At 35.1% G+C, this 23,952-nt stretch overlaps 2 protein-coding genes across 3 annotated transcripts; both read left to right on the forward strand.

Annotated features, from left to right (window-relative positions):
• The first annotated feature begins 14,136 nt into the window (after positions 1–14,136).
• Positions 14,137–23,411, forward strand: LOC149656076 (uncharacterized). Of its 2 annotated transcripts, none has more exons than XM_089844515.1 (14): positions 14,137–14,542; positions 18,641–18,843; positions 19,279–19,479; positions 19,690–19,743; positions 20,050–20,127; positions 20,188–20,274; positions 20,424–20,489; positions 21,162–21,200; positions 21,259–21,324; positions 21,395–21,436; positions 21,489–21,539; positions 22,349–22,587; positions 22,994–23,153; positions 23,217–23,411. In XM_089844515.1, the coding sequence occupies exons 2-14, from the start codon at positions 18,645–18,647 to the stop codon at positions 23,363–23,365; spliced, it is 1,431 nt and encodes a 476-aa protein (XP_089700641.1). In that variant the 5' UTR covers positions 14,137–14,542; positions 18,641–18,644; the 3' UTR covers positions 23,366–23,411. The 2 variants fall into 2 exon arrangements, with proteins under 2 accessions (XP_089700641.1, XP_089700642.1); XM_089844516.1 differs by having other exon boundaries at positions 14,138–14,542; positions 21,498–21,539.
• On the forward strand, positions 14,560–18,549 carry LOC149656077 (uncharacterized). Its single transcript, XM_089844513.1, has one exon. The coding sequence runs from the start codon at positions 15,927–15,929 to the stop codon at positions 18,105–18,107; it is 2,181 nt and encodes a 726-aa protein (XP_089700639.1). The 5' UTR covers positions 14,560–15,926; the 3' UTR covers positions 18,108–18,549.
• Positions 23,412–23,952: the final 541 nt, after the last annotated feature.

The raw sequence follows: 23,952 nt of genomic DNA on the forward strand, positions 1-23,952 counted from the left end.
TTTCGTCATAACTTGTGTTGAACTGGCTCAATGCGCTGACTGAATACGCCATATCCGGTCGTGATGACACTACCAGGTACATGAGAGAGCCGACCAGAGATTGATACGGAATACGACTAATGTCTTCTGCTACTCGGTGTTCCGGATTTTGCAACTTGTTGTTGGCATCCATTGGAGTCGCTATTGCTTTGGAGTCTTGCATGTTGAAACGTTTCAGGATCGTTTCTGCATATTTCGCTTGGGAAATCCGAATGTTATTTTGTTTTAAATCTTGGTGAAATTTCATTCCGAGACAGTGATGGATTGGCCCCAGGTCCTTCATATCGAATTTTCTCCCAAGTTCAAGCTTTACATCAGTCATCCAATCCGGGTTGTTGCTTGCAAGGATCAGATCGTCTACGTAGACTCCAATGATCATAACATCTTCCGTGACTCTTAAAACGTATAAGCATGGGTCGCTCTTCAATGGTGTCATTCCAATCTCCGAAAGTTTTTGATGTAAGTTCTTGTACCATTGGTGGCCCGATTGTTTTAGGCCGTAGAGGGATTTCTTGATACGACAGACTTTATGTCCCTCTTCTTCCAGGTCGCTGGTCCATTTCTTTGCTCTGGCAATGATTGACTTGTCGAACCGGGTTGACTTGACGATTTCTTCGAGGGATTCTGTTAATCCTTCCGGGACGACCATATATATTTCCTCCTCGAGTTCGCCATTAAGATAAGCCCTGACGACATCCATTTGGTGGACTTCCAAACCGATTTCTACAGCAAGGGCCATAAGCCGTCTTATGGAGCTGGATCTAATGACGGGTGCGAACGTCTCTTGGTAGTCGATCCCTGGTCTCTGGGCAAAACCTTTCGCTACGAGCCTGGCTTTCCTTTTCTCTACTTCTCCACTGGGTAAGTACTTCGTTCGGAAGACGAGACGATTTCCAAGGACCTTCTGGTTTTCCGGACAGTCAACGATATCCCAGGTTTCGCACTTGATAAGCGAAACGAACTCTTCCGTTACTGCTTTCCTCCAATCGTTTGCGTACGGAGAAGCCAGGGCTTGCTTCATGGACTAAGGTTCTGATAAGATGGCTAGGTTTGCTGACTCATCGGACAGGGTTTCTTGCTCGTCAGTAGCCTCTTCAGTAGACTCTTCTGAGACGCTCGGAATCATGTTGAATGATTTCTTCGGTCGTCCGGGTACTCCAGTTCTTATTTTCTTCGGTCTTCCTGGACCTTTTTTCAGAACGAGGGTTTCTGAGGGTTCTTCGAAGACGTCCTCGTTTTCTTGGTCATTAGATTCTTCCGGGGTTCCATCTTTGAACTCCTTTTTGACTTCTTTGAATTCTTCTCTGCCTGGCGGTTTTGCAGCGTGTGTAGTGGCCGGGACTTCGATTTCGCCTTTAGCTTTGCTTCCGTTTTTCAGGTTGACTTCTGGAGTGACGAAATCATCATATCCGCCTTGTTTATTAAATTCTCCCAGGAACTTGACATTTCGACTTCGGTAAATTTGCGTCTCGGACGGAACCCAGAGTCGATAGGCCTTCGAGACTTCAGAATAGCCGATGAAAACGCATTCTTTGCTCCTGGCTGCAAACTTCCCCTTCCTTTTATTTTCGTCGCCGAAAATCTTCAAATGTTGAAGGGATGGCTTCATTCCGGTCCATCTGGTAAATGGTACTTCTACATTTATGCTCCGGGAAGAACAACGGTTTCGAATGTAATTAGCCGTGGCCATCGCTTCTGCCCAGAATGATGGTGGAAATTGCGCTTGTATCATCATACATCGGGGCATATCCAGGAGTGTTCTGTTCTTTCATTCAGCAATGCCATTCTGTTCCGGGGTGTATGGTACGGTGAGTCTTCTTTTTATTCCAGAGTCTTTCAGGAATCTGTCGATTTCATTGTTGCAGTATTTGGTTCCGTTGTCGGACTGCAAGGTCTTGATTTTTCTCCCGGTTTCCACTTCAGCTCGATGCTTGAATTCTTTGAAGGCTTTCAACACTTCGCTCTTGTGTTTTAAAAACTGACTTCACTCCACCGGGAATAATCATCAGTGAAAACGACGATGTACTTGGCTCCGCTCATCGACGTTACTCTCATCGGCCCGCATACGTCAGAGTGTACAATTTCCAGGACATGCAAGGTTCGGCTATCTTCGGTTTTCGGGAACGGCTCCTTCGATTGCTTTCCTTTGATACAGATTTGGCAGATTCCCAGGCTCCCATCTTTTTCAATGTTGAGTCCCGTAGCCAAATTCTTCCGGGCCATTTCCTTTAAACTTCTCTCGTTCAAGTGACCGAGTAGGAAATGCCAGTTCTCCAGGTTGCTTCTAGGCTTTATTTCCGCTTGCACTGCATGGACCGTTTCTTCAGCCTTTCTCAGGAAATAAAGGTCTCCAACTCTGTCAGCAACTGCAATCACTTCCCCGGTTGCCGTTTTAATCCAGGCCTGCGACTTCGTGAATGTGACCTCATGTCCTTTGTCTGTCATCTTGGCAATGGATAGGAGATTTGTTCTTAAATCCGCACTGTAAAAAATAATGGTTTACTTCTATTCCATTAATGGATATATCACTTTTTTCAGAAAACCAAACCCTATCCGGTTTGGTTTTGAACCCTTATGGTCATATGTAATGGATCGGTACAGCACCAATATCATTCCCATCATGGATGTTATTTAAACCATTATGGGCATATGTAATGGATCGGTACAGCACCAATATCATTCTCATAATGGATGTTATTTAAACCATTATGGGCATATGTAATGGATCGGTACAGCACCAATATCATTCTCATTATGGATGTTATTTAAAACCATCATTATTCCCATCATGGATGTTTTTTAAACCATCATTATTCCAACCATGGATGTTTCTTAACCCGTTATTATTCCCACCATGGATGTTATTTAACCCGTTATTATTCCCATCCTGGATGTTTTTTAAACCGTTATTATTCCCATAATCGATGATATTTTAACCGTTATTATTCCCACCATGGATGATATTTATACCCTTTATGATGAAAGCTACATAAACTTCTCGATTGCCGTGTAAACACCATCCTCTCGTTTCACCCCAACTATATTCATAGTAGCTAGAAACCGATTACGACCGGACCTTTCAATAATCTGATGGCCACCATAATGCTTTATTTTAGTTTAAAATCTAAACCCGATTATTTAAATGTATATTTGACTTTCGGCTCACTCTGAACCGTTAATGCCTCTTCATTACAGAGACGAACGAATAACAAAACCCATATTTTAATTCACCTCGGGCCTCAATTGTCTACTCTTTGATTCTCTAGGCCTAATATGGATAATGGTTGAGTTTTCCGACGAAGTATAAGCCTTCGCGTTCTTTTTGTATAATCTAAAGCAAGGATTATTCTATATACAGATGTAGTATAGCTTAAGTAATATATAAACAGCCATTTCAAATAATAGTATTTAAGAATATCATTGGAATCTCAAAATGAAACAGAGCCTTAAAACTACCTAACTACTAAAGGAATCGAAATTACGAAAATATTTCCATATAATCACTTTATATTACGAAAAAAGGAAATATTAAAGTTTTGTAAGATTTCTTTACACAAGCGAACTGCTAACGAGGTGCATTAGTATAGTAACGGACAGACACACACAGACAAACACATATACTTCTGTTTAACTCTTTCTGTATTAATTTTGAGTTGATAAACCAGATTATCTTAAATTCTAAAATAAATATAATTAATATTATATATTTTCTTCGTTAATTATTCACCTTGTTGAGCGTTACATCGTTTAAAAAATATAATTAGACATTCTTGAGAGACTTGACTAATATTGACGTTTGAAATGAAGGATACGCCTGCTGTTTTGCCCTACTCAAATCGGTAGTATATAAATGTTTCAAATCTCAGGTATAAGAACAGCACAATTGCGTGAACTTTTGGCGGAAGCCCCACCACTGGGAGGCTAGACGGTTGTCGTAACCCTAGCTGATCACTGCGTCTGTCTTAACCTTAACGATGACGATGGAGATAGAAGCCAGTACGTATAGACTGGCGTCCATGTGGGATGGACAAATTACTGGATGATGGTGGTGTTTAGAAGCCAGTAAGTACGGACTGGTGTCCACGTTGGACGGACAAAAGACCGGATAATCGTCGTGTATAGAAGCCAGTAAGTACGGACTGGTGTCCGTGTGGGATGGACAAAAAGCAGAAGTTGGTAGTGTTAGACAGACAATAGAGTAATAGCCAGTGTAAGAGGAATACAATTTTACAAATTTCCGGGAACTGTATTTGCGGTTCGGAAATTGAGAACACATTTGCTCCGATTTGCAAACTGAGAACGCGGTCCCCTGGGGTGTAGCAACAGACACACACGTCGAAATTGGGACTCTCCGTGACATAATTCACTCGGATAGGTAATAAAAAATAAATTGTTTCATTAAAAGTTGGGAAACCAAAATAAACGTCTCCGAGTTAAGACGGGGGCGTACTCTTTCAAACAAAAAATTACTTTCTAAACACAGGTCCATTAGCCAATGAGAAAAACCGGAAATACATAGTTCAAATTTGGCGAGTTATTGCCAAGGGCATTTGTAAAGGTTAAAGCGTATAATCATTTTCTATGTATCCTCAATTCTAATGCGAACCTAATATCTATCACTTAAATGTGGATTTAACTTTCGGCTCACTCTTAACCGTAAAGACCTCCTAAAAGAGGACACGAAACAAGGTCAATTTTCGTTTTTATCTAAGGTATATTACTTCATAGGCCCAATCGTTTCAACACTGGAGAAATGAAGCAATAACATACACATTATCTATTAAAGTTCCCATTTACGTTTACACTATATATAAATGCAGTAAAGCTGATTTAAAAATTTAACACCAAATTTGAAATGTTACTATCAAAAGATGTTCTTGAATATTGACATGAAACAGAGTTTTATACCTACACCACTACTAAAAGAATCGTAATGCCGAAAATATTTAAAATATTTCCATTCAATATTCTGCAAAAAGAAAATTTTACCGTTTTGTAAGAGATCTTTTCATCCTACTCGCTTCATATTAACATGATATTAACTTTGATGTGCGTGTAGTGTTTCGATTCAGATGCAATCTTCAATACTCGTTCTATATAAACTCTCACTTGTGTCATTCTAAAGAAAGAGGTTTATCTTAAATAATTAAATAAATGTAACTGATATTAAATATTTTAATCGTCAGTAATTTCTGTTAATTATTGTTAAGTCGGTTTATGAAACTTAATTCCTACAATAATTTTAAACATAGCTATCTTTAACGTTATACTTCTAGCGAACACCCATATCAGAACTTTTGTACATTTAGGGTATATAAGGCGACTGATTCACACCAAGGAATGAGAAAATGCGCAATTGCGTGAACCTTTGGTGGACACCCTGCCATTGGGAGGCTAGACGTTTATCTTAACCCTAGACCCTCGCCGCGTACATTTTAAGCCTAACGACGACGATGGAGTAGAAGCCAATGTTGCAGATTGGTGTCTATGTGGTATAGACGAAAGACCAGTAGATGGTAGTGTTAGAAGACAATAAGAACAGATTATTGTGTTTGTGGTGTACACGAAAGGCGAGTGCACAGTGTTGTTGTTTGGCGAAACAATGGCGGCTAGACAGCAGATGAAGGTGTTACGGATATTTAATGATTGGCGTTAAATTAGATAGATAAAGCAAGGAAGCAAACATTTTCTGAATTTCTGTATACTGCGAACTCGGTCCGGAAATTGCGAACACGTTAGCTCCGATTTGCCAACTGCGAACGCGGTGACAGACAGACACAAACAGACACATCCAGTGTAATACCTCTCCGTGACGTCATCGTCACTCGGAGAAGAAAAAACTATGGCTGTGTCAACAGTTTAAATTTAAACTAATGTGCCAACGTTTCAATTTTATGCTTGCTATGGAATAGAGTAAAAATTGTTAACTATTTTTAAACCAAATTTTAACCATATACCCAAATTTACCATTATGAAACCTAATATGGAATATAGAAAAATGTTTAACTATGTTTATACCATATTTTAACCATATATCCTGACTTTCCATTACCAAACCCTATATGGAATAGAGAAAAAATGGTTAAATATTTTTAAACCAAATTCGAACCATATATCCAACTTTCCATTATCAAACCATATATGGAATGGTCAAAAGTTTTTAACATAAACCATTTCTTAACCATATTTTAACCACTTATCCTAACATGTCATTATCAAACCATATATGGAATAGTTCAACATTTAAGATAAACCATTCATACACCAATGGTTTGCCAATCAAAGTAAACCATAATCACACCATTGTCTAGCTAAATTAAAACCATTAATGGTGCAGCGGGAGAGGATATACCCTTTTTATACCATTCATGAACCATTATTTTTAACAGTGTATATTGGAAAGAGCATTTTAAATTTTAATTGTTACAAGTTAATAATTGAAAGGTTAATACTTTTAAAATTTGCAGTATTAAAGGAGCAACGGTAGTATTAGCTAGCATTTCTCGTATTGTAATTTGGCGTATCCCATTCCCTTAATCAAGCGTCGATATTTTCATTATTAAATCTTTGTTTTGCCCACAGTGTCGTAAGAATATTTGAGACAAGTCTGCTTTCCACACATTTGTTTAATGCTAAGTATAAAGCTCAGAATTACCTGCACGAGCTTGACAGTTTGATATTGGACGAACCCATGGACTTGATCTTTCTCTGTTCCGTGTTTCGAGTCTTTGTTGTTGGAAACACTTTGGCTGCATTGGCTTTCAATTTTGAAGTGGTACTGTATGTAGTGAAATTTTGCCCGACCGATCTAAAATAGGTACATAAACATTTAAGTCTTATTTAAACTTACAATGGGAATAAATACAGCAATTTCTTTTTCAATTACAGGGTCATAAGAAATTTTACGTAAAATCGTCCTTATCAATCTTTGAAAGATTTTTATGATCTTCAAGATCGACTCACATTTATCTAAATGATATTCAGCTTTGATAGAATTAAAGAAATTGCGTTCAACTATCGAAAATTATGCTCTTGTATTAATGGTAACGTAAGCCCATTAATTTTCGACAACATAATGCCGCTCCTAAATTTCGGGCTGCAACTAGCGCAACCAAGCAATTTTTTACAATTTAATATAGCGTAAAATGTTACATCTCTTCATTTTAAACCACTATAACGTATAATTTGACCTATTATGTAATACTGTTTTCGTACCATCGCGAAAAAGGAATTTTATAATCGTTATTTGCAAACGAATAAGTGATCCTGATGAATAGTTGTTAGTACTTTTTACTTTTCTATGGCATTACAGGAATGGACAATATCCTTTCAGTAATATTTATTTTGTTTAACCGTCAAAAGATTGTCTTACTTGACATAAGATACAGAATTTTCAACCATCGCGCTTATTACGTACACTTTAGCTGCTCATTTTTATGATGCATACGTAATACATGAATGTAATGTAGTTTTTTGAATAATCAAAATATTTCTAACAGTAAAAAATTAATATTGAAATGTCACCTTAAAATAAATTTTGCAGCTGAGTTTTCCTTGCAAAGTATGCTCGGTCATTATCACCGTCTAAAACTAAATTCATTTACTCTTAGTAACACGAATGAATTCATGATAAAATTCTATATTAGAAGAGGTACTGTTAATTATTATAGAACATCTAGATGGTTTCACCTACGATGGCATAGGACTCATTTTTGCAAATTTTACATCCAATTTTTTTATCCGTTCACAATAAGCAATTTATTGAAATAAAAAGCTCATGAATGCTTTGTTCAAATAATCTATATCTATATCAGAAGTAATAGAAGGGACTAGAAGTATCTAAGCTAACCAAATTCTTCACTTGGTGAAAGTGAATATTCTTGATAACACACCAACGGTTTGCCCTTCGGTAGTGGTTTCTGAATTCTCCCTCCAAAACGTGAGACGTTCACGGCGGGAGACGGTCGAACTAGATTCAAGCACCCGCGTTCTTGTTCCACGGTTTTAGGTTGAGGGGCAGGGGGTAGGAATTTTTTTTTTTCGGAACTCGACCAATTTTTTTCTCTCTAGTGTAGGAGCGATGGAAGCGGCATAAAATCCTCAAATTTGTTCACTAGTGCCAGGATCTACTACAAATGCTAGAGCTCTTTTCTTCTAGTCCCTTATTTTACTTCTGTCTATATAAATATAAGTCCTGACTGAGTGACTGACTGACAGGATGACTGATAGTCAACGCTCAGCCCAAACCACTTGCCCTAGAAGGCTGAAAATTTGCAAGAACGTTACTCATAAGTATAGTAGGCGGGTACTAAGAAAGATTTTTCCAATACGCCGCCATCTTAAAAAATGGCGCTCAGAAATGAAAATGATCTTCTCTATGCAACAGTGTTCGCGCGTTTCAACCGATTTCACAAATTTAGTACACAGGTTTCCTTTAACCTATAGACGGGCTGAATGGTCTTTCGGGTTAGATTTCTTGCCATCTTTTTAAATGGCGGCCAGAAATTTAAAACCCTTCTTTGTGGAAAAATGTCCGCGTGAATAGTAATAAAAACTATCCTGACGGGCTGACGGGCAACGCCGAGTGCCTTCGCTCCTAGGGTGCTACAAAAATATTAGTCATCAGTAAAATCTACCCATTGTTTGTATCATTTTGATGGAAGTTCTTATTACACGCGAGCGACGCCGTGCGGGTAGCAGCTACCCACATAACACACATTGTCTAGAAGATATCCATGAAGGGTCCAGATATCCCTAGTTCATCCAAACCTAAAATCGTATACCCAAGGATGTCTTATGGAGTAAGAAAACGGAAGAAACTTTTTTGCCAGTATTTGAAGTCTGTATGATATCCCATGGTTTAAAAGAAAAGGCCGAAAAGTTGGTACTTTTCTGGATGTGATCTGGTTATCCCATGGTTTAGGCTGTAGTGGATATTAGCTAATTAAGAGCTAGTAATTAAGAAAACCTAGGAAAAGTAGTTTTTATAAGGGGAAATTTTATAATCTAGTGTTTTTATTCGATATTGAGCGGTGTAGAGAAAAATAACGTTCCACAAACTTTTGTCTCTTGTTTGATCTTATGTGGAACAAATATTGAATATACAAGTCGGATAGACCAATAGGTGCTACAAGGTACTTCCGGTTTTCCACTGACGTGTTACGGAATATTAAGCATAGTTTGATCTCGAATTTACACCTATAATATACAGGAAAATCTTTCATCATGGTGTATAGCAGTGAAATATATTTCAATTAGTTCAACGATAAATTAGGCCAAAAATATCAATGATGTTAAAATGTAAATTTCTAACTTTATATATCTCTTAATAAGTAAAGAAAAGTATCATAATGCTTGAATCTAAATAATATCTACTAGGTGTCACTGCTTTTGCAAAAACCGAAATTATAGTTTTCTTGAAAAATTTAAAGTGGTACAGTAAAAGACGTGGTATATTTTAATTAAAGTTAGTTCTGTCAGTATTTTCTGAAAACTCAAAATTTTTACTTAGCAAAGTAAGTTTTAATTACAGTTTATTTTTAATTTACTCTTCATATTTAAAATGACAAATCAGATGGCGCTTGCCGCTTTGTAAAGCTAGGTTAACTTCAGGGGAGTTAAGTTAGGCACGATGAAACCTTGAACCCTCATACCTCTAACGTTGCCTCTGTACCCCCACCTACGGCACCGTAGTCCTCCCAGTATCCTTAGCGTTTAAGCAGGGTCGTACGGTACGAAATCGTAAAGGACGCCCTCTGTCTTAAAAATATAAGCTAGTTCTCATACAAATACAATGGCGCTGCGTGGCAGCACTTAACAATGGTGCGAGGTACCGTGGGAGATTTACAGTGTCACAGGTTGCTCGTCATCATTTCCAACACATCTTACCTTATTTTATCTTTTGATGAAATAGGCAAACGTAAGATCAAGGATGCCATATTGGGCAGGATAGCAACCAATTGGGCTCTAAAATGTTGGCTGGAAATAAAAGAGTTGGCTTAAAACTGAGCTTTTCGGCGGTTACATTTTTGCTCTTAATTGTTGGCTTGTTTTAGGTCTGGGTAGTCTAGATCTTATTCAGTTTTTGGGCTTTATTGCGAAATATCGATTGGCGGGTTTTTTCGGACTTCTTTCCAATTTTATTTTGGAGGGTTGAAGGTTTTAATCTGGCATATCTGCCTAAGATGTGCTTACTTAAGTAATTTCTGAAATTTTATGTGAAACTATATCTCAATTTAAAATTTTTTTATCATTTTTCTGCTACTAGAATAAATGTTTGCTAAATTTTGAAAAGAGTTGAAGCATTGAATTATATTCAACCAGTTTAGTCGATCATTAATTTACACCTTTTCTGAAATGCTCAATTAAGCAATGTTTAACAACAGATCTAGCTGAACTATGATTGAAGTTGTTTAACCACAGATTTAGCTGAAATATGATTGAAGTTGTTTAACCACAGATATAGCTGAACTATGATTGAAGTTATTAATATAATATACGCCCGATTTTCATGCTTCATACATTTAGGAGTGATCTTAATCGGAAATAATGCTCCCCTAAATCATATTATATGACTTATGAATAAATTGTTTTTGTAAACTAAACAGGTATTCAAAGTTTTCAGACTAGGAGGATTCATACCATTTACACAAGGAGGGCGGGCTATCGACTCCACCACGGAGTCTGCCCTCCTTGTGTAAATGGTATGAATCCTCCTAGTCTGAAAACTATGCATAACGAGTCGTCAAATATAACATCAAATTAACAGTATCCATTTAAATATAGCCACACAATCGATCACCATGATGAATTTTTGAATTGGGACATCCATAATATTTGAAAATTTTTCAAAAGTTTTATAAAAAAACTAGCAACCTTTAATTTTCGAATAAATTAAAACTTAAGGGTTTACAAATATTATGTATGACAGCTGATTTTGAAAAGGTGGAAAAATTTACCCTCCTTTCCTCTCCTCTCCCCCCCCCACCAGAACTAACACATCTAAAAGCAGCTCAGGAGACTGGATTTCGCTTATTCTAGGAATCGTACAAAGGGCATCAAGGACATTGAGGAGAGAATTTTCGAGGGGGTTATTATGGGGAGGACTGTCCGATGTCCGATAACGATTTTAACCCCACCAAGCCCGTTTCTATAGAAAACTCAAAAGGCTCCCTTTTTCTGTAAAAACCGAGAGGCAATTTAGTCTCATCGATTCAGATTTCTCCAATGGAAGTTAGTAAGGCTGATTTTGAACTACAATTTAGAATGATGTGCCCCTCGTTTAGAACCTTGAAACTAGGCTTAGCAACCACCAACAACACTGAAAAATATTTTTAGGACTTAGTGGTATACTCTTTAAGTTATTTTCTTGATTTGCACTTAAAGTACTGGTGCATATGGTTCAAATTTCCGCGACCATCAAAATTAGTGATTTAAAAAGAGTCAATCCACAAAGTGGATAAATGTTGTAACGAGTCTTTACAGCTAATTTAAGAGCACTATTTTACCGAATATTATTTGCAATTGTTCCATAGTACTTGAAGAGCTGCAGTCTTAACCCACAAAAAACCAATAAATAAATAAAATAAAAATCAAAACACGTCAAATTAGTTTTCGTTGTATTCTACAATATACACTATTATTTGAATACGCCTTGTGTTTCAGACTCCTTAGCATCTTGGGAAGATGATATATCTTTAAATTTTGCAAAGCCTAGCTTTAGAAGCGGGGTTTGATGAGGTTTTTCCAAAATTTATTAAAGAGCTGGTGGATTCGGACAGTCCTAGCAATGCTCGTTTGTGATCGCCCCCTTACATGGCTCAATAGTTTGATTCCAAAGTCTTTCTAGAACCTAGTTCAATTTAACGGTCACAATTGTTGATTCAGGCACGCAAAAATATTTCTAACCATTTTTATAATAGTTTTCTAACAATTTTTATAATAGTTTTTTTAACATTTTTTATAAACGGTTTTCAAACAAAATTTATAAAAGTTTTTCAAACTAATTTTACAAAAGTTTTTCAAACAACATTTATAAGTTTTTCAAACTAATTTTATAAAAGATTTTCAAACAACATTCCCCAAACCCTTTTTGGAACCTAGGCCTATCGTACTTCATCTCCCTCCAGCTAAAAGGTACATTAAAGGACTAGTACCAAAGATCATGTTCTGGCTTTACTTGGAAGCGTGCAAAAATATAGGTGAGTTGGCACGATCTAGAACCTTTTCAATGTCACTTGGCCTTTAAATCGTTACCTGTCAAATATTCTCCCGACACTGGAATATGTGTCGTTCTATCTCCTCCTTCCTGAAAATGGACCAAGCCTTATTTTTCGCTCTATTTAATGATGTGGTTCTTATTTGGAATGTGATGTACCAGATAAGTAGTAGTGGAGCCTCTAGGTGGGGTCGAAGTATTTTCAAAATTAATTTTCAACTTTCTGGGTGGTTGATTGATATAAGGGCCAAGCAGTGAGCTTATATATTAGCCGTTATCAAGTAAAGGAATATATAAAATCATTAGAAAATAACACCGGCAGCTGAGGGTAAAGTTCGGAAAAGAGTCGGAATTAATGAATCTTCCACCCGATATCTAAAATTTGTGTATATTTGAATATTTATAAACAAGGCTGAAGATATAATAGGAATGAATTAACACAAAACCCACGACAAAACCATCGTTCTTATATTCCATTTTGAGTAAAGATAAAATAACACGAAACACATAGATAATCTAGAGTTTTAATCTCTCACGCGGGCATTCAAAAAAGCGTAAGGGATTTCGTGATATTCCCTAAATTTTTCTCTTTCATTCGACTTCCGTTTAAATTTTGGACTCGGACCTCTCACCGGCCACTATCTTAATGTGTAGCGAGCTTGTGGCGACGTTATTATGGACTTGACAATCTAGTTTTCTTCAACGGAATAGGGAAAGTAGGGTTAAGGTTTTAAAATGATACAACAGGTTATTATTAATCTATAAATGCTATTGCAACGAAGTTTTAATAAGTATAACTTCTGTAGGACAAGGATTTTTCCGCGAGCAATCACTGACCGTTTATCAAAGTCAATTTCAAATGGAAGGCCACTGATTGGTTAGGGGAAAATCTCCTTAATCGAAAAATTGAACGCATCCAAAACCGTTTTGCGAAATGGTGTTAGGCTAAACGATTTAAAATCACAAATTTCAACAAAATTATAAATTGACAAGAAAGTTTTTGGCGAAATGCTATTGTTTGTAGCAGTTGAATGATATAAAATCCCGTTATAATATTTTTTTACCCTCCTTAACGGATTTCGGAAGTTCCTACAGAGTTAATAGAACGTTAGAGTCAAGAGTTTTAAAACTTATTCAAACTGAATTAAAATATGGTCTGAGAGAACTGCGCATAATTAAAAAATATACATATAATCACTAATAATTTAACAATCTCGGTTTGCTTGTTATTAGTAATCAAGATTGATTGTCAAGCGTATATTATATTTGTGCAGGATGAAACTGTTAACGCTTTTTTTAACTTTTCTTGTCAAATTCCGAGTTTTTTTTCTTTCGTTAGGTCAAGTTAATATGGGGTAAAACAAAGACATTCTCCCGGAGAGATATAATTTATGAATGCAAGATTTTGTAGAAATATAACACACTAAAAAATCAGAACCAACTGAAATGCTTAGCAAAACAATTTAAAATAAAAATATTCCGAGGTACACCTCACCAAATTATATTACATTTGTGGAATTTCACCAATCATACTATATTGATTTTTCCTTTAATATATTGTTTCATATTGGTCCTTTGAGTGCCATGTGTACTTTTTTAGTTGCTAAATTTTCTTGTTTCACAAGAAAGTATTTATGTTTAGTCATACTGAATGTGGTCGAATAGGGAGAGGGCAAACCCATTCTTGCCACGTCATAGGCTTATATCTCTTACCTCGATTCCATCCCCCTAACGGGGGAATTTCAGTATCGTGCCTACAAACGCTCCCCTAAGTAGAGGTATAAAATGACGTCGGATGTTCTTTCCCTCCCTGTCAAACGCCCTCTCCCTATTGGATTTTCGTGAAGTTTTACAGTTTCTCACTCTCTACAGTCTAGAACGATGAACAAGGTAGGGAACGTAACTTTAACCCTCCCCTCACTATACAAATACATCGGGGGAGAAGCTTTACAATCACAGTTCCACGAATGTCCCTTCTACATTGCTTATTGAATCCTACCGAAAAGAAACGGTCCCATATCTTTAGTGACGTCTTAGTATTTTGCGCGCCAAAACTTACACGGCGCGGTGGTAATCTGCGTTTCATAGGTCATAGCTATTCGCGAGGAACTCGGACGCGGCGGAAAATAGACAGACAGGCTGCTGGACTTCGTATTTCTGTGTTTGAATTTTTGGATTCAAGAGGTTAGGTCAGTTATTGCAAACTAGATCGTCACTAATAAGTTGCCTACAACCAGTGCCTTTTTCTTTGGATTTATTGTTGTTCATAACTGGAGACTACTCAAGGTAAGGTAATTTTTATATATAACTAAATAATTTATTGGTCAACCTTCATTATAAATTTAATTTAGCATATAATAATTAAAGAGAAAAAATAGTAATGGTAAAGGTGCTTGTCGCATAGAAAGGATCTGAAAATCTTGAACAATTGTATTTGTAATTCCACAACTAGATTGTAGAACATCCTAGCTTTCTCCACCCGCTTTACGTTTTGGTTAGAAACATTCAGAAAGTACAACTAATTATATTAAAAATTTACCAAAACATTTTTGTGTAGAATTGTAAAATATCAACCGTTCACGCTAATAATGCATGATTATTAATAATGCTTTTGAAGTGCAAATTAATGCGATTTTATCAAGGATAATATAGTTAATTGGAGAATGAAATGCACAGAGGTGTCGGTTCTATTTAGTTCCAAGTTTTAAACCCGTTTTCATAAAAACGTCTTCGATTTTATAATAAACTAAAATATTCCATTATGTTATATTAGTGATTTCGATGTTATTTTATCAGGGATAAGTGAGGTCAGATAGATTGGAAATGATGATGGCGCACCGCGGCACCGTAACTCTCCAGGTGCACCTCGCGCACGCCCCCACCGTAGGCGATTGTTAAGCGGCCCCGTAGCTCCATTGTATTTGCATGAGAACTAGCTTCTATTTTTAGAAAGAGAGAGCGTCCTTTACAAGTTCGTACTGAACGACTCTACCTAACCGTTGAGGATACTGGGAGAATTACCGTGCAGTAGGTGGGAGTACAGAGGCAACGTTGAGGTATTGGGGTTCCACTCCATTCCTCTCTCCTTGAAGATTTTATCAACGTGAATAAAAAAATGGTCTGACCATTTCATTCTCCCTTTAAGTAGTTTCAAGTTTTGAAAGGAGTACATAGTTTATGGCAGAAAACCGGCTTTTCATGGGAAGATGTACCTTTTCTAAGGCTGGATTCTATCGATAGTTCGATACTATATAGGGAGCTAACAGTTCTGACCCTAAAACGTCACACCCTTCTATCCCTTACTGGAGTTTCATCCCCCCTAACGGTTGGAAACAGTATTCTACGCGCAAAAATGCCAACCAGAGAGGGGCTGAGTGACGTCAGACTATCTCTTCCCCCTAGCCAGTTGTTAGCTCCCTATTCCCAAGAAACGGTTATGTCTGGGTTATATAAAGTACGCGAGGTCCTATTGTGAAACAACTAGTTTTACACAAAAACAATACTGCGTGTTGCATTTTTTTTAGTAGAGGAAATGGAATTTTTTTGTCGGGAAGTTTCTCGGAGAAATGTTTGAGAATTGAAAATTCAATATTTTTATATTCTTTTAAAAAATGTTCAATAATTTTGCCCTGTTTCATTTCCAACTTCTGTTCACTTATACCTTACGTACATGGTTTCAGGTTTATGCAAAAAGGTGTTAAAAATGCCTAAACGTTCTTACAAAAGCTTATCTACAATATCATCGAGGCATAAATCCCGGTTGATCAAAAATGCTCTCAACTCCAATTCCTTTGCTGATTCGGTGATCATGTATAATGATGATGTATTAGGAAGTTCTAAATCAAATGATATAGTTTTGGCGGATGAAACGCGGGAATTTCCTAGAACTGAACATTTTTCTCGAAATGAAAATTTCGAACCATATCCGCGTCAGCCTGTTCAGCCTGAAATAATAAATGGGTGTAAATTCAATTCTGATAATGATAGTGAATCGGATACCATTTCGGACTCTTCAGATAACGAAGAAATAAGGAACCTCCCTTATGAAGGCAATCTAGAAACCAGTGAAGTTCCAGAAAGCTTTAAATATGAGCTAGCATTGTGGGCCATCGAAAATAAAGTGGACAAAACTATCGTTAACAAGTTGCTTGCTGTTTTAAGAAAACATAATTGTCATACGAGCCTTCCATCTGATTCTAGAACGCTTCTCAAAACACCCAGATATGCAGCAGTTAGAACTGTTGAACCTGGTGAATACTATCATTTTGGGTTAGGAAACGCTATTCGGTCAGAAATCGATAAATGGGCTCGATGTTTTGATATAGCGATTCCAAATAATTTGAAGTTACTATTCAATATAGACGGAATTCCATTGACAAAAAGTTCTAGCAATCAGTTCTGGCCTATATTAGGTTCTTTATCATATTCATTGAAAGAATCTAAGCCATTCATTATTGGAATATATTGTGGAGTTAAAAAACCAGCTTGCCCCAATGAGTTTTTGAAAGACTTTGTTGGAGAAGTTATGGAATTACTTCGTGATGGAATCAAAGTCAACAATGGTTTAAAAACGTTAGAAATTGTTGGATTTATTTGTGACGCTCCGGCTCGAGCGTACATAACACAGATAAAATATCACTCTGGTTATTATGGGTGCGGAAAATGTTCTTATAAAGGCGAGTATATAATGGGGCGAGTGGCGTATCCTGGAGGGTTTAATCGTCCTTTGAGGTCTGATGAAGATTTCACAAATAAACTTACACCCGAACATCACACAGGGACTTCTATATTGCAAAACATTCCAGGACTGAAAATGGTTACTCATTTCCCATTTGAATATATGCATTTAGTTATTTTAGGCGTGATGAAAAAAATTATGCAATCTTGGATTGGTTCAAAGAAAACTAGATCGAAATTCAGACTAAAAAAACGGGAAATAACAGAAATATCTAGGCAACTTGAGTCACATAAAGAGTACACTTGCTCGGAGTTTGCCCGAAAACCGAGGGGATTGGACGAACTTGATAGATGGAAGGCTACTGAATTCAGACAGTTCCTTCTCTATTCAGGTCCGTTAATCCTAAAAACGATTTTGCCAAAAAAGTATTTTCAACACTTTCTTAGCCTTCATGTGGCAATTAGAATTCTATCAGTGACAGACCAAAGAGAAGATCTTATTAACTTTGCTTCGGAGTTATTAGTTTTTTTTGTTAAAGAATTCAAGTCTTTATATGGATCACACCTAGTTAGTTATAACGTTCATGGTCTTTTACATTTATGTGGTGATGTGAATGAGTTTGGGGCTTTAAATAAGTTTAGCGCATTTCAATTTGAAAACCACCTCCAATTTTTGAAAAATTTACTGAAAAAAAACGACAAACCGTTAAAACAAATAATATATAGAATTTCCGAAAGAAATAATATTCCAGTAAATTTCTTAAAGGTTAAAAAATCTCACTCTTTGCATAATCCACATCAGAATGGTGCTTTACCGGAAGGTTTTTTCGGGGAGCAGTTCAAAAAAATTAAACTTGGTACAGAACAGTATTCTATATCCGATTCCAAAAATGACCACTGTTGCATATTAAATGATAATACGGTTGTTCAAGTTGAAAATGTAGTCCGAAGTGAATCATGCAATCTATTTATTGTTGGCCGACAATTCACCAAAGTTGAAAATGTTTACCGAGAGCCGTGCGAGTCAGTTATAGTTGGTGAATATGTAGTTGAATTACTTGATCAGGAATTAAAGAAATGGCCAATAGAATTAATATCAAAAAAGGCTCAAAAATATCCAATTGTACAATCAAATGCATGGTATATAGTTGAACTTATTCATAAAGAGATTTGAAAAAAGATTGGAAAGACGCAAGCCTGCAAACCTATTATGATAATCACTATCCGGGTTTTAATTTTGGCACGTACAATGGCAGTCTTTCTCTTATCTTTTAAAACATAAACTGTTGAAATAAGATGGAAATTAGCTTTGAAGTTCTGTATTTTAAAGCTTGTACTTTTTCTCTGCAAATAGAATGTAATTTTCTCAATTTCATATAATTACAGGCTGTATTTCAGACCAAACCTACTTTAACAATAATGTTACAAAATCGTTTTGAAATAAATAGAACCTTTTAGCAGGATATTGTTTGCAATAGATCAAAAATGCAATTATATGAAAACAAGCTTCCATTAATACACAAGCATGCACTGATTAAATCGATTTGCATTAGGTCTTACGATATTTTATTTTTGTACACTATTCTACACAAAATAAACTTTTCGGAGGAATTTATTACTAGCCTTTATGAAGACAACTAATCGAAGATTGACCAAATTTTAAAAGAATTTTTTAATACTGTGATAACATCTAATTTATATTTCCAGAACTATGGATCGTGGATATTATGTTGTAGAATTTACAAAATCTAACAGTGGTGCTATAGTACCGAAGTCGTGGGTTGATTTACATGGACCCGAGAAAGAAGCCAGTTCGTGGCCAGATAAAAATGCCTCAAAACTTTCAAAGACAGGGGCTGATCCAGACGACAAGTGGCCAATTTATGAAATCAAATGCAAATATACATGTGGTAATTTTTTGTTTAATATATTAATTTTCATGGTAGTACACGTTACCATGAGTTAATCATATATTAGCTCACTAGGGACCTAATATGATTCACTCATAGGAATATAAATAATAATAAATAATAATAATAAAAAGGTCCTCAACGAGTTCCAACATGGATAACTTTTATTCTAGGTTGTTTATTAGTATTTCAAGTTAATTTTTAAACCAGTATAAATATATAAAGGTGAAAGCGTACTCCAATGAAATTTTTCCAAAATATTTCTAACACTTTCATTTATCTTTGAGGGTTTGATATGTAGATGCGATTATGTTTTTGTGCTTATTGAAAAATTTCATCTTAGGTCTTCATTCCTTTGCCTTAACTGCTAACACAGAAAATGAAGAGGCGCTAATTTGTAAAATCTAATTTTTACCAATCTTTATATTCTTCCAGATACATATGAAATAGCGGATAAAAAATTGAACAGGTATTTGGAGGGAAAGGAGACAGCGAGTTCCAGCAATGAGGACATAAACAATAAAAATAGTAGGAAACCAACTAATAGTCCATTATCATCAGAGGACGAAGCGGATGAGCCTCCTTCAAAAATGCCTGTTTTCGACGCTACATTTCACAAGAACAAAAAAAATAATGGTATTGGAAGTATTTTGCATTGAAGCAAGGGGCCAGTCAGTCACGAACCATAATATATGTATCTGCTGTAATTTAGACTTCAGCAAAGAGAATAGGCGAAAGTACAAAAATGACTAAAATATCCCATAATTAATAAGCAAGGAATATGAAAATGATTAGCCCCTTTCTTTTAAGTGTATCAAATATTATCTAAACCTTTTTTAACCGCAGCTAAAATTATTAAGTCATTCTCAACTAATTCGTCAAAAAGTTCAAAAAAATCAAGTAAGAATATTTGTATTACATTGAAGATTAATTATCACAGTAGTCTAAAAAATTTTATTATGAGTCCCTTTGACTTTCGGGAACCTCTAGTATAGCATGTTAATAAAACGCTCCTATTGGCGTCGGAATAAATAGGTGTGCTATCTTATATTAGATAACACAGGAGATTTTTTTTGCGATAATTAAATAATAAAAATCACAAATATAAAACATTTCATGAAATGGTTTTTAGACGTCTGTTTTATGCAAATTATTTGAAATGATTATATGAAATAAATTAAATCCTTGTTTTTTCCTATATTTTAGGTAAAAGTCCCAGAAAAACCTTGAAAAAAAGAAATTTATTTGGGTTAGAAAGATCAAAAGAATTAGTTGTAAATAATGGTATACAAATATGAATTTGTAAAATTATTGAAAGCTAACCATGTGGATTTTCTTTCAAAGACCCTTGTACTGAGTTGGAAGATTTCGATAGACCCACGTCATCATTTTTTCCAGAAGAGATTCTAGAGCCAGGCACAAGTGATGAAGGTAAGTTGTTTTATAACTTTAATTAAGTGTTCGTGGTGAATGGTATTTACTAGGAATTCAGTGAATATTTACAAAGGTTATTCTAACACGTTAAGATATATTTCTAACAAATAAACTGGTAAAATTAAAGTTTTTATATTTTCATTTAGAAATTGTAATTAAAAATAAAAATAAAATCGATGTGGGAGAAAATAACAAAACGGACGCAAATGAAGGTAAATAATCTTCGAGCTATTCTTTGAAAAACAATGCAAGGAAGAATTGGTATACTAGGCTTTGAATTCGATCCCACAAGCCAATATGGCTTTTAAAAGGAAGAGAGTTGGTTAATTTTACCGGTAAATTACCTATTTTCACATACCGTATTTTAAATTACCGCAGTAAATAGCCATAAATTACCACCGAACGGCGAAAGGAACTTAGTACCAAAAGTTTACTAATTTTCAAGTTTACTGAATAATTATTTACATTAGTGTAGCGTCTTCATAGTCACACATTGGTGGACCGTTTCATTTTATATCGAATTATGTTCAGTTACCGTTTGCCGTTATTTGAAAATTTATCCTGTAATTTACCCGCTTAATTACTTATTTTTAAGATACGGTATTTTTACATCCCTGGGCTTTTATTTCTTTGAATTTCTGATAACAATTTGGCAATTCATTGACCACCGTTAAAATCTGCTTTCCACTTGGTGAACTAGTGAACCAGATCTGTGCACACCCGTTTCATTTCTCAGTAAAAATTCCAAATAAACACCAAGTGGGATACTGCAGGCAAACCGACCTGTAACTTATAATAGCAACGAAAACTATTTAACCGTTATCGAAATTTTTAACCTAAACTGTAAATAATATTAAATAAGCGAAAATATTTGTTTTTTATAGATCCTAACTCGCTCAGTCGAGATAACGATATTTCTGCAGGTACTGTTTGTAAGCTTCTGGCGTTCTTAGTTTTATAGTATATTCTGCTTTTTACTAGGGATCATAGAAAAGTCTCCTTTTTGTACTCCTGTAAACACAAAACAAATTCGTCCTGTAACTCTAGGTGATCAAAAAGATAATTTTATTGTTTCTATAAATTCGTTAATAGAAGCAGAAACCATATTATTTTACAGATCGCTTATCTGCTGTCAGTGTTGATCGCGACAATTCCACAGGTAATGTTAAGAATTTGTAAATAACAAGAGCCAAAAATTTATATGCTGTTAGTTATTTCAGATTCAATTCAATGCAGAGATAAATTGGTCATGGTTCATAAAGGTAAATATTGGAATGAAACTAAACGTTGGCAATTTTCGTAGAGGATTAAATATGCAAAGGTTTCGAAGGGTTGAACATATAGTAAAATCTTATTAGATGGATAAGAACTTAGTTTTGAATATTTAAACAAAAAACTTTGAATGAAAATTTGAAACGATGACTCTAGCTCCATTTATTTCATATTTAAAGGGAGGGTGAAATGGAAAATTAAGTGATTTTTTATCGTTTCTTCTACTAATTGTTAGACCAATCACCATCGTGAAACATCCAAGAAATAACACCTAATGATCTTAAAACTTCAATTAATTGGAAATTTTATGGATAATTTCAAATAAGTACCTCCGACCAATCGCGTAACGCCCTGCCTTTTTATTAACCAAATTTCTGAGGCACGCTCCGTGTCTAATGAAATTTATCGGCAGATTTGAGAAAATTTGCGCACGATATGACAATCGTGGTGTGAGACATTTAGTTTGCCTTGAAAATTTTGTTAACAAAAAGGCAGGGAGTCACGCGATTCCTTGGGGGTACTTATTTAAAATTATATATAAAGTTTCAGACTAATTGTAATTTTAAAATCATTCGGTGCTAGTTGTTGGCTGTTTCAGTATGCAGATTGGTCGTATAATTAGTAGAATAATGTATAAAAAATTACTTGATTTTCCTTATCATCCTCCCTTTCATAGAGTTTATAGTTTAGCTTAAGGTCTATCTTCAGAGTTTCTTCAATATAGATCTATGGTGAAATTAAATATTCCTATTTTTCGCAAGTAAATTATGCATGAAAACGTCCTATTTGATTTTTTTAGCAACAATTAACCGGCTTGACAGAAATATGGAGTTACTAAAAATGGAAAATGCTCAAATTATCCAAACACTTGGAACAATTTTAAGAAAATTGAATGCCAAAGATGCACCAGCAACTGAAATAAATGAACAATTTAATAATGAAACAAGGAAGAAGAGTTTTAAACTACCGTTAATCACGACAAGTGATCTTTCAGAATTAGAAGAAAAACTAACTTCAGAAAGTCACAGAGCCCAAATGGTGAGACCCATATTATTTATCTTATTTTATGATGGAGATATGAAATAAGTATTATCATGCTATAGCAATTTCCTTAAGGGATTTCTTGTGGTGTTAGATTTAAGTTGATTTAGAAAACTTCAGAGTGAAAATCCTAACTTTAATTTAGTGGTCGCAAGTGTAAATATTTAATTAAATTTAGCAGAGGCTAAGACTTATTATTCACGAACATTTGTTCAATTTGCTTGGAGGGCTTTATTATTATTTAGAAATTCTGATGAGAAAGACAAATAAAGTAGTTGCTGCATCAGAATTTCAATAAAATATATATAATTTTTTGCTTACAAATATATCAAATATATATGACAAGAGGTCATTGTCCGGGCCGTAAAATTAAAAAACAATTTAACTTATATTTTTGTTATAGGCAAATATTCTGAAACAAATTGGAGGAACTCATTTATCTGACTGCATTAAACGAATTCTTAGGATAACATTTAGTGATCGTTTGGCATCTCAGTTCTCTTGGGAAGGAAAGAAGGGAAAGAAACCACTGAAAGGGCTAAATTTAATTAATTTAATTATAGGTACATATTTTTAAAATAAGTAACATTTATTTCAGCATAATTATTTTTAATATTTTTTATTAGATGTTGCCTTAAACGATAAAACTCTGAAAGATGTTACTGAAAAAGCCATAGAACGCGAAGTTAAAGAATGGTTTAGACACGCGAAAGGTCGTGCCGACCAAAGGGATAAAAAAAACGCTGAAAAAAATAAAGAAATTGAAACATTGTAAAATTTTACTTTCAATGTGGAAATCAAAAATAATTAAAGAAAACCATTATTCTATGAGAGCGATAGCTCTCTTAGATAAGACCTCATACCGACTTCAATGTATAAGGATGGTTTTTTGATTGGTTATAACTTTTTTTGTATCGTATTAACTGCTTTGAAAAAATTCCACAGAACTACAATTCGGGCCCTAAATATGTGGTTAAAATTTCAAAAAGATCCATCCATTAGTTTTTCTTATAAAAAATAAAGTTGCTAAGGGTGGTTTTCATTTCCATAAAAATTTTACGATATTTTGATGAAAATCCTGAAATTTTCCATAGAAATAACATGGGAAAAATTTAACAGATAGCCTTTTTGTGGAAGCCGTCATGAAATAACTATACGTTTGTTTGATTTGAAAACGGTTTCAAATGAAAGCCTCATATTTAGTATTTGTGCTTTCTAGCTTTCATTGATTAATTTTAAGTTTAAGTATGTTTAATTTTAAATTTTCAAAATTACCCCAATCTGCGTTATTTAAGCATGGATAGACTGATTTACTAGAAAATATCAGCGCGACCAAAATTGGCCTTTTTTTGCGTTTAGTTG

Source organism: Phalangium opilio, unplaced genomic scaffold (genome assembly GCF_054372755.1).
Source record: "Phalangium opilio isolate 3A_F unplaced genomic scaffold, DU_Popi_V2 ptg000077l_1, whole genome shotgun sequence".
Lineage (NCBI taxonomy): Eukaryota > Metazoa > Arthropoda > Arachnida > Opiliones > Phalangiidae > Phalangium > Phalangium opilio.

Coding starts and splice junctions, on each gene's coding strand:
- LOC149656077 (XM_089844513.1), top strand. CDS start 15,927: ATGGTTTCAGGTTTATGCAAAAAGGTGTTAAAAATGCCTAAACGTTCT.
- LOC149656076 (XM_089844515.1), top strand. CDS start 18,645: ATGGATCGTGGATATTATGTTGTAGAATTTACAAAATCTAACAGTGGT. Junction 20,275..20,423: donor GCCAGGCACAAGTGATGAAG/GTAAGTTGTTTT, acceptor ATTTTCATTTAG/AAATTGTAATTAAAAATAAA. Junction 21,540..22,348: donor ATTGGTCATGGTTCATAAAG/GTAAATATTGGA, acceptor TGATTTTTTTAG/CAACAATTAACCGGCTTGAC.